The sequence below is a fragment of the Crocuta crocuta genome, unplaced genomic scaffold (assembly GCF_008692635.1).
Source record: "Crocuta crocuta isolate KB4526 unplaced genomic scaffold, BGI_CrCroc_1.0 scaffold342, whole genome shotgun sequence".
NCBI classification, from domain to species: Eukaryota; Metazoa; Chordata; class Mammalia; order Carnivora; family Hyaenidae; genus Crocuta; species Crocuta crocuta.
The window spans coordinates 327,601-338,972 of record NW_027532158.1 but is presented as its reverse complement, the minus strand read 5'-3'; the positions used below and the strand labels follow the sequence as shown (position 1 = coordinate 338,972).

Sequence of the window (11,372 nt, the reverse complement as noted above, 5' to 3'; positions counted from 1 at the left end):
AACATTCTGGTTCTTTTTTTTTTTTTTTTTTTTTTCAAATTCTATTGTCAGTTTCCATTTCAGTCTTACTCTGAGATTCCTTATCTGAATCCCATATCACTGATTCGTTTCAATCTCTCTCAAATATTGCTACTACTATCTTTCCAGGTTTTATGCCCACTTCCATTCTTAAGTGACCTTAACATTCAGATTCATGATTTATCCAATCCATTCACTCCACGGTTTCTTGATCTATTTGATTGCACAGTACACTGTATCCCTAAGACATAACCATAATTTGCCAACACTGACACATGCTGGGTCTCATCTTCCCATGGCATTTCTCTACTAACGGATCATAAGCCACAAATACCCAATTTCTTTTTTTTTAGATGATTTTTTCCTTAAATTTATTTATTTTGAAAGAGACAGAGAGTGTGAGTGAGGAAGGGATGAGAGAGAGGGTGAGAGAAAGAGATTCCCAAGCAGGTTCCATGATGTCAGTACAGAGCCCAACATGGGGACTGATCCCATGAACCTGTCAGATCATGACCTGAGCTGAAATCAAGAGTCTGTTGCTTAACCGACTGAGCCATGCAGGCATCCCCACAAATACCCCATTTCTGATCATAGCATCTTTACCATCCAAGTCTTCCATTCTGCTATCCTCATAGAATTGTCTTTGTGCTCTACCTGGTACACAAATACTCCCCTTATCTGGTCATATTTATCATTTTCCAGCTGGAACTACATGATCAACTATTTTCATGCACCTATCAATTTATTAACCTCTTGCAGTCTCTTAAACTTTCATCACATCCTTGATGTTAATTTTCCACCATGATCATAACTAATAACAGTTTTCTTAGTTTTCAATGCTCTTTCATGGAATGTTGCCTGAGAGGCACAGGAAAGTGATGACATAGTCTGCTTCAAAGTAATGCCATCTTGTGCCAATTAGGCCTTCATCATTATTCAGCAAAGCTTTTAATCTTCTTTTGTTAAACTATTCTGATTTCATTATCTGCCCCCATCATTGTGTTAAACTGAATTTTAAATGGATGATTTAAAGTTCACTTGTTATGTGAATTTCCTTTATCTGGGTACATTATTATCCAATGGAAACATAAATATAAATAAAATGTAATCATTCATACTCACTTAGAAATGGGATTGACACTGGCTTCAATAATTGTTAAACACTTACAGCATTTAATGTTTTCTGGAAATTCTTGTACACCTAAAATGTAAAAAAAAAAATAAGGATAAAAAAAGCACATGAAAAGATCCTGGCAAAAATTCTTTAAACTATGGTCTAATATTAAGAATAATTAATTAAAACTATGAATCAATACATAATATAGTACGAATACACCATTATGATAATCATCATATTGTGATATATAAGTATAATAATGTAATGGTAATTATAATAATGTAATAATATATTAGTATCACATAATATACGCATACATTTAAAAATAAAAATAAAATTTAAATATTAAATAATATTTTGTCACAGTAATAGTTGGAAATTGGTTATAAAATTGAAGACAACTGTATATTTGGGATATGAGATTTTTGCTTTTTACTAATTTAAAGCAATAAAAATAACTAGGTAGATCATTAAGTGCTAGGTAGATCATAAGTAGCACTAGATCATTAAATGCTACTACTGCAGTAAGGGGGTAATAAGCAGATAAAAAAGAGATTATAAGCAGATATAAAGAAAACAGAAGATAAAATCTTTGTTTCTTTTATAAGATGGGAGGATTGAACTTACACTTGTGAAAGATACATAAGCATATATCACAGAACAATTGATATTCCCAAACTAATGTGGGTCTCTAACAAATTTTATGCAATTCTTCCTTGTTGGCTGCACAGAGTGTAGTTCTATATCTGCCTGAAAGGGTCAAGAGGTGAGCAGTTCTTCACCGGATCCTCTATCAAGTCTCAGGCAGCCAGCCTGGCTCATCACCCTATCACCCTTAAGGAACTGCTCATCTGCTGTCAAAGTTGCGCCGCAGGCAATGTAACAGAAAAATAGCTCTTTCTACAAAACTGAAACTCAGTAAGCAACAAACCTAATCCATAAATGTGAGGGTCAAAGAAATAAAAGATGTGGAAGATATGTCAATTGACACAAATGAATCAAATATAGTAGGTCATGGGAAAGTTAGAAGAGAAGGAAGCAATATGAAGCTATTCCTATATGCCTAAAGTACTACCTGCTCTAAATGTTTGAAATTATTAAGGGGGTAATATTTCTATAAAGTACTAGACTCGCTCAGCATTTCATATCTGACAAAAGGATAAGGAACATTTTGTGGCAGGATTTTGTTGAACTTTTTAATGATGGACACTCAAGAAAGAAAACCCTCCACCTTACAAGATTCTATTGACCTAGATCACCATGTCCACAGAAGCTTGAAGCCCAGTGAAGCAGCAGGAGGGCAGTCAAACCAAGACAGGCCACTTATGCACTGCAAAATAAGGGTCAAAAGAGGATATAGAGACATTTCTCATGCATTTTCTCCCTATGTGAAATTTCATCAGAAACTATGCTGTCCTAAAGTTATTGCTGAAGTATTGCTGTTTATTAATAAGAACCTAAGGAAGTATAGAAGCTCCATTATATATAAATTGAATGAGAAAATTCACTTCTCTTTTTTGGAAAGGCCATAACATCTAGAGCCGTCCTCATTAACTAGACCTTAATAAAATGGCAAAGAAGTCAATAAATCAGTCCTTGAGATGCCCCAATATTTTCCCCCTTAGTATTTATATTTACTCTGGATATCTGCAAACAACAGATAGTTAAGCCTTCTTTTTATCCCTTTAGCTTTTTGTTGTGTATCAATCTGGGCTCATTGCATACTGGTATACTGGATGTCTTATCACTACATATGTTTGCCTTCTTAATTATGTGTACACCAGATAGAAGCAGAAGCAAATTTAAAAAATGATTTTAAGGAAAAGACTATCTCTGTATCTTTTACTGAAAATGTAATTCTCTGTTGTGGTGAAAATATTACTAAATTATTTGTTTAAAAACATAATATGGGGGCTCCTGGGTGACTCCGTCGGTTAAGCGTCTGACTTTGGCTCAGGTCATGATCTCACGGTTCATGGGTTCGAGCCCCATGTCAGGCTCTGTGCTGACAGCTAGCTCGGAGCCTGGAGCCTGTTTCTGATTCTGTGTCTCCCTGTCTCTCTGACCCTCCACTGCTCATGCTCTCTCTCTCTCTCTCTCTCTCTCTCAGAAATAAATAAAACATTAAAAAAATAAAGAAAAAAATGTATTATGTTGTTTGTAGTTCAAACTTAAAGTTATTCATGGCTGAGTCTATTAGATCAAGATGGAATCCCAACTTCACCACTTACTGGTTGGGTAACCCTATGGAGATTATTTAAATGTTTCAACATCTACTTTGAAAAATGCTGATTGAAGATGGCGAAGAAGTAAGGAGTTCCATACTTCCCACCTGCATCTCTCAAACAAGAAGAGCTGAAACCAAAGGACGCTGAACTGCAAGAGTCTGGGGGGAAAAGAGACAGAGTCCACTAAGAAGACAGCCTCACAGGTGCATGATTGCGAACTGGGGAAGATGAAAATGGGATGGGACATGGAGGCATGGAGGGGAGGGAGCCCCCTCTGCAGAGAGAAAGGAAAAAGAGTGGCTGAAACTGCTCATAGAACTGTCCCTGGAGAAGAGAAAAATGCTGATTATATAAATGGTTACAAAAAGAGTTGTAGTGAGGATAGAGAGATAAACCAATAAAGCAATTGGCACAAGGCGAAGCATAAATGTTATCTATAATGATCAGAAATACAGAGGCGGGGCCAAGATGGCTGAACAACATGGAAGTTTTGTTTTGCATCTCTTATCCCTGAAATATAGCCAGAACAACACTAAGTCATCCTGCACACCTAGAAAACTGATTTGAGGATCAACACAACAATCTGCACAACTGAAACACAGAACACAGCAGGTACATGACATAGAGAGGTGAACTGGGGGAGAGAGAAGCTGCAGAATACAGGGAACTGTTTTTGCTTGCAGAGAGAGGACAGAGATGAAGGAGGAGTACAGGAAAGCATCTCTTCCACCCAAAAGCATCTGGAGAGAAAAGAAAGAGTATACAAGGAACTGAACAAAAAAGGGAGAAAGAAGAAAAAAGAGGGTTTAATTTCCATCAAGACTCTATAAACAGGGGAAGCTCAGAGTCTGAAACTCCACAGTTCTATACCTGGCAGAGCTCTGGTGGGAAGGACAAATCCCCAGGAGCAAAAGCAAGGTCAGAGGGGTCCATGGGCCACATGGGGTGAGGTGGTTCCTCTGCTGGGAGCACACTTGGTAGAGGATGTATAGCCACCCCACAGGCAAAAGTCCCAGTGGACCCTGGAGAACAAGCACATTTTCTGGTGCTGGGACAAGGACGTTAAGTGGGAAGCCTGGCACCAGATGTGTGTTATGATTTACCATAATCCCTGAAAGGCTGCTGCTATACAATAGCGTGAACTTTTTCCAGGGGGGATTGGTATTCAGCCACAGTCCCTGGGCACTGGCAAAGCATGGTTTCACAAACATTCCTGGGGGCAAGAGGCACCTAGACATTGCTCGGTGAGAACCTCCCCCAGAGGGTCAGAATGGGTCAAAGCTGCAGTCACTTAGAAGTGAGGCATTGGGGGGCGCCTGGGTGGCTTAGTCGGTTGAGCGTCCGACTTTCACTTAGGTCATGATCTCGCGGTTCGTGGGTTCGAGCCCCACGTCGGGCTCTGTGCTGACTGCCAGCTCAGATCCTGGAGCCTGTTTCAGTCTGTGACTCCCTCTCTCTCTGACCCTCCCCTGCTCACGCTGTCTCTCTCTCTCCTAGAAATAAATAAAAACATTTAAAAAAAAAAAAAAAAAAGAAGTGAGGCATTGGGAAACACAGCCACATTTGACATAAAACTCAGGAGTGAGGTGCCTCCTGGCAATGTGACGGCTTGGTCATGGAAAGTGTAAAAGTGGAGAGTGGATGGAAGCCAGAGACAAAGGAGGGGTGCACAACTGTTGATCAGAGAAAGGAGAGCTCTGATACTAGAGACTGGGTAGCTGGGTAATCCATTTTCACCCCTCCTTCACATGTGCATATACCCTACATGCACCACAACAATCCACCCCAATAAGCTAAGCAGCACCATCTAGTGAAGAACTAAGCCATTAAACTAAGCCCCGCCAAATTGGGCCAACCCAGCTCTTCAGGAACGTCCCAAGTTTCTCCGTCTGCTTATTTTACAGACTATAAAGTACTTTATAGTTTGACGTTTAGGGGAAACTGATGTAATTTCAATCGTATTTCAGTCTGCTGCTCCATATATTCAATTTTCTTCCATATTCTTTTCTTATCGTTGGACACAGAAAAAGAAAAAATATTTTTATTTTCCACTTTTATTAAAAATATATTTCTTCATTTTTTCTACTATATTTTTTACTTTTTCATAAAATTTTCAAATTCTATTTTACTTCCATCATTTCATTTTATTCTATTTCATTGTATCCATTTTTTTTCAAATTTTCAAACTTTTTCCTTTATTTTGTTCTTTTTTTCTTATTTATCCCTTTTTTCTCTAATCCATTAAGCTCCTTTCAACAACCAGATCAAAACACACCTAAGATATAGCATCATTTATTTTATTTTTGTGTGTTGATTTTAATTTTTTAATTTGATTTTTTCACCTTATTAATTCCTTTTCTTCCTTCAAAATGATGAAACAAAAAAAAATTCAGCCGAAAAGAAAGAACAGGAATAAATGACAGACAGGGATTCAACTGGCAAGATGTCTGAACCAGAATTTAGAATCACAATAATAAGAATACTAGCTGGGGTTGAAAATAGATTAGAATCCCTTTCTATGGAGATAAAAGAAGTAAAACCTAGTCAGAATGACATAAAAATGCTATAACTGAGCTGCAATATCAGATGGAGGCCAAGACAGCTAGGACAGATGAGGCAGAGCAGAGCATCAGGGATATAGAAGACAAACTTATGTAGAACAATAAAGCAGAAAAAAATAGGGGGAGACTAAGGCAATAGAGTATGATTTAAAAGTTAGAGAAATCAGGGACTCATCAAAAAGGAATAACAGCAGAATCATAGGGGTCCCAGAAGATTAAGAGAGAAAAAGGAGTAGAAGGGTTATGTGAGCAAATCATAGCAGAAAACTTTCCTAACCTGGGGAGAGGCAAAGACATCAAAATCCAGGAAGCACATAGGACTCCCATTAGATTCAACAAAAATCAACCATTAACAAGGCATATTTACAAAACAAGTCAAATTTACAAAATACTCAGGCAAGGAAAGAATCATGAAAGTAACAAGGGAAAAATAGTCCTTCACCTACAAGGGAAGACAGATCAAGTTTGCAGCAAACTTATCCACAGAAACTTGGCAGGCCAGAAAGGAGTGGCAGGATATACTCAATGTACTGAATCATAAAAACATATGCAGCCAAGAATTCTTTATCCAGCAGGGCTGTCATGCAAAATAGAAGGAGAGATAAACAGTTTCCCAGACAAACAAAAATTAAAGCAGTTCATGACCACTAAACCAGCCCTGCAAGAAATTTTAAGAGGGACTCTTGGAGAGGAGAGGGAAAAAAAAAAAAAAAAAGCAACAAAGACTAGAAAGCACCAGAGAACACCAGCAGAAACTCCAACTCTACAGGCAACATAATGGCAATAAATTCATATCTTTCAGTACTCACTCTAAATGTCAATGGACTAAATGCTCCAATCAAAAGATACAGGGTAACAGAATGGATAAAAAAAACAAGATCCATCTATATGCCTATGTTGTTTACAAGACCCACTTTAGATGTAAAGATACCTTCATATTGAATGTAAGAGGATGGAGAACCATCTATTATGCTAATGGTAGCCAAAAGAAAGCTGGAGTAGCCACACTGATATCAGACAATCTAGACTTAAAAATAAAGACTGTAACAAGAGATGAAGAAGTGCATTTTATCATAATTAAGGGGTCTAGCCACCAAGAAGATCTAACAATTGTAAACATTTATGCTCCAATATGAGAGCACCCAAATATATAAATCAATTAATCACAAACATAAAGAACTCATTGATAATAATACCATAATAGTAGGGGACTTCAACACCCTATTTACATCAATGAACAGATCATCTAAACAGAAAATCAACAAGGAAACAATGGCTTTGAATGACACACTGGACCAGATGGACATATTAGATATATTCAGAACATTTCATCCTAAAGCAGCAGAATACACATTCTTCTCCAGTGCATGTGGTAAGTTCTCCAGAACAGATCAAATACTGGGGCACAAATGAGCCCTCAACAAGTACAAAAATACTGAGATCATAGCATGCATATTTTCAGACCATAACACTATGAAACTTGAAATCAACCACAAGGAAAAATGTGGAAACATAACAAATCTTTGGAGACTAAAGAACATCCAACTAAGGAATGAATGGGCTAACCAAGAAGTTAAAGAAGAAATTAAAAATACATGGAAGCCAATGGAAATTATAACACCATACCCCAAACCTCTGGGACGCAGCAAAGCCAGTCATCAGAGGGAAGTATGTAGTAATGCAGGCCTCCCTTAAGAAGGAATAAAGATCTCAGATACACAATCTAACCTTACACCTCAAAGAGCTGGTAAAAGAACAGTAAATAAAACCTAAAACCAGCAGAAGACAGGAAATAATGAAGATTGGAGCAGAAATCAATGCTATCAAAACAAACAAACAAAAAGTAGAACAGATCAATGAAAGCAGAAGCTGTTTTCTTTGAAAAATAAAATCAACAAAATTGATAAACTCCTAGCCATTTTGATCAAAAAGAAAGAGCAAAGTACCCAAATAAATAAAATGAAGAAGAATGAAAGAGGAGAGATCACAATCAGCACAGCAGAAATACAAACACTAAGAGAATATTATACACCATTATATGACAATAAAATGGGTAATCTGGAAGAAAGGGACAAATTCCTAGAAACATATAAACTACCAAAACTGAAACAGAAGAAATAGAAAATTTGAACAGACCCATAATCAGTAGAAATCAAATTAGTAATAAAAAAAAATCTCCCAAGAAAACAAAAGTCCAGGGCCAGGTGGCTTTCCAGGGGAATTCTACCAAACATTTATAGAAGAGTTAACAGGGGGTCCTGGGTGGCTCAGTCAGTTAAGCATCTGACTTTGGCTAAGGTCATGATTTCCAGTTTGTGGGTTTGAGCCCCATGTCGGGCTCTGTGCTCAACAGCTCAGAGCGTTGAGCCTGTTTCAGATTTTGTATCTCCTTCTCTCTCTGCATTCCCCTGCTCACTCCCTGACTCTCTCTCTAAATAAATAAACATTAAAAAGTTAAAAAAATAAAGAAGAGTTAACACCTGTTCTCTTGAAGCTGTTCCAAAAAATAGAAATGGAAGTAAGACTTCCACACTATTTCTAGGAAGCCAGCATTATCTTGATTCCAAAACCAGACAAACACCCAACAAAAAAGAGAACTATAGACCAATTTCCCTGATGAACATAGATGCAAAAATCCTCAACATGACTTTAAAAAAATTATTCACCACCACTAAGTGGGATTTATATGTTGAATGCAGGGCTGGTTCAATATGTGCAAAACAATCAGTGTGATACATCACATCAATAAAAGAAAGAACAATAACTATATGATCCTCTCAATAGATGCAGAGAAAGCATTTGAGAAGATACAGCATCGTTTCTTGATAAAAACCCTCAAGAAAGTAAAGATAGAAGGATCATACTTCAGATCATGAAAGCTATATATGAAATACCCACTGTTAATATCATCCTCAATGGGGAAAATCTAAGAACTTTTCCCCTAAAGTCAGGAACAAGACAAGGATGTTATTCAACATAGTATTGGAAGTCTTAGTCTCAGCAATCAGACAACACAAAGAAATAAAAGGCATCCAAACTGGCCAGGAGGAGGTCACTCATTTTTCACAGATGTCATGATACCCTACATGGAAAACCCAGTAAGATTACACCAAAAAATTACTAGAACTGATCCATGAATTCAGCAAAGTGGCATGATATAAAATCAATGCACAGAAATTGGTTGCATTCCTATACGTCAATAATGAAGCAATGAAAAGAGAAATCAAGGAATTGATTCCATTTACAACTGCACCAAAAACCATAAAATACCTAAGAATAAATCTAACCAAAGAGGTGAAAAATCTATACACTGAAAACTATAGAAAGCTTAAGAAATTGACGGAGACATAAATAAATGGAAAAATATTCCATGCTCCTGAATTGGAAGAACATATATTGTTAAAATGTCAATACCACCCAAAGCAATCTACATATTCAACGAAACACCAATCAAAATAACACCATCATTCTTCTCAGCACTAGAACAAAGAATCCTAAAGCTTATATGGAACCACAAAAGACCCTTAATAGCCAAAGCAATCTTGAAAAAGAAAACCAAAGCTGGAGGCATCACAATCCCAGACTTCAAGCTGTATTACAAAGCTGTAATCATTAAGACAGTATGGTTCTGGCACAAGAACAGACATTCAGATCAATGGAACAGAATAGAGAACCCAGAAATGGACCCACAAACATATGGCCAACTCGTCTTTGACAAAACAGAAAAGAATATCCAATGGAATAAAGACAGTCTCTTCAGAAAATGGTACTGGGAACACTGGACAGTGACATGCAGAAAAATGAACCTGGACCACTTTATTCCACCATACACAAAAATAAAATCAAAATGGATGAAAAGACCTAAACATAAGACAGGAAACCAAATCCTAGAGAAGAAAGCAGGCAAAAACCTCTTTGACATTGGCTGCAGCAACTTCTTAGTATGTCTCCAGAGGCAAGGGAAACAAAAGCAAAAAATGAACTACTGGGACCTCATCAAAATTAAAAGCTTCTGCATACCAAACGAAACAATCAGGAAAACTAAAAGGCAACCAACAGAATGGGAGAAGATATTTGCAAACAACATATCAGATAAAGGATTAGTATCCAACTATAAAGAACTTATCAAACTCAACACCCAAAAAACAAATAATCCATTGAAGAAATGTGCAAAAGATATGAATAGACTCTTCTCCAAAGAAGACATCCAGAAGGCCACTGACACATGACACTGCTCAACATCACTTATGATCAGGGAAATGTAAATCAAAACCGCAATGAGATACCACTTCACACCTGTAAGAATGGCAAACAATAACAACTCAGGCAACAACAGATGTTGGCAGGGATGTGGAGAAAGAGGATCTCTTTTGCACTGCTGGGATGCAAACTGGTGCAGCCACTCTGGAAAACAGTATGGAGGTTCCTCAAAATATAAAAAATAGAACTACCCTACGACCCAGCAATTACAGTACCAGGTATTTATCCAAGGGATACAGGTATGCTGTTTTGAAGAGACACATGCACCCCAATGTTTATAGCAGCACTATCAACAATAGCCAAAGTATGGAAAGAGGCCGAATGTTCACCGATGGACAAATGGATAAAGAAGATGTGGAATATATATACAATGGAGTATTACTTGGCAATCAAAAGGAATGAAATCTTGCCATTTGCAACTATGTGGATGGAACTGGAAGATATTATGCTAAGCGAAATTAGTCAGTCACAGAAAGACAAATATCATATGACTTCACTCATATGAAGACTTTAAGATACAAAACAGATGAACATAATGAAAGGGAGGCAAAAATAATATAAAAACATGGAGGGGGACCAAACATGAGACCCTTAAGTATGGAGAGCAAACAGAGGCTTGCTGGAGGGGTTGTGGGAGGGGGGATGGGCTACATGGGTAAGGGGCATTAAAGAATTCACTCCTGAAATCATTGTTGCACTATTTGCTAATTAATTGTTTAAAAAAAGAAAGAAATACAGTTGACCCTTGACCAACATGGGGTTGAAGTGGGTCCACTTAAATATGGATTATTTTTTGATAAATACATGCAGTACTGTAAATGTATTCTCTCTTCCTTATGAATTTCTTAACATTTTCTTTTCTCTAGTTTTTGTAGTTGTATGAATACAGTATATAATACATTTGATATACAAAATATGTGTGGATTGGCTGTGTGTAATTGATAAGGCTTCTGATCAACAGTATGCTGTTAGTAGTTATGTTTTGGGAGAGTAAAAGGTTATATGTGGATTTTTGACTGTGTAGGAGATTGGTGCCCAACACCTGTGTTCAAGGGTCAAGAGTAAATGGAAGAAGAGTGAGTCACTCAGTAAAGGAACCAAACATCACAATAAGCTGTCTTGAGGTAACACATTTGTAACATTTATCTACCTAAGAGATCACAGAAAATAAGTAGGAATTAGTGTGCT

The 11,372-nt window shown here is 37.2% G+C and overlaps 1 protein-coding gene across 3 annotated transcripts in view; it reads right to left on the bottom strand.

Moving 5' to 3' along the window:
• LRRC7 (leucine rich repeat containing 7) overlaps positions 1–11,372 on the bottom strand; it is a 561,823-nt gene that overhangs the window by 275,785 nt on the left and 274,666 nt on the right. For all 3 annotated transcript variants that reach the window (XM_077776423.1, XM_077776421.1, XM_077776422.1), the window contains exon 8: positions 1,141–1,219. In XM_077776423.1, the coding sequence (XP_077632549.1) occupies positions 1,141–1,219 (79 nt within the window). The remainder of the gene's footprint in view (positions 1–1,140; positions 1,220–11,372) is intronic.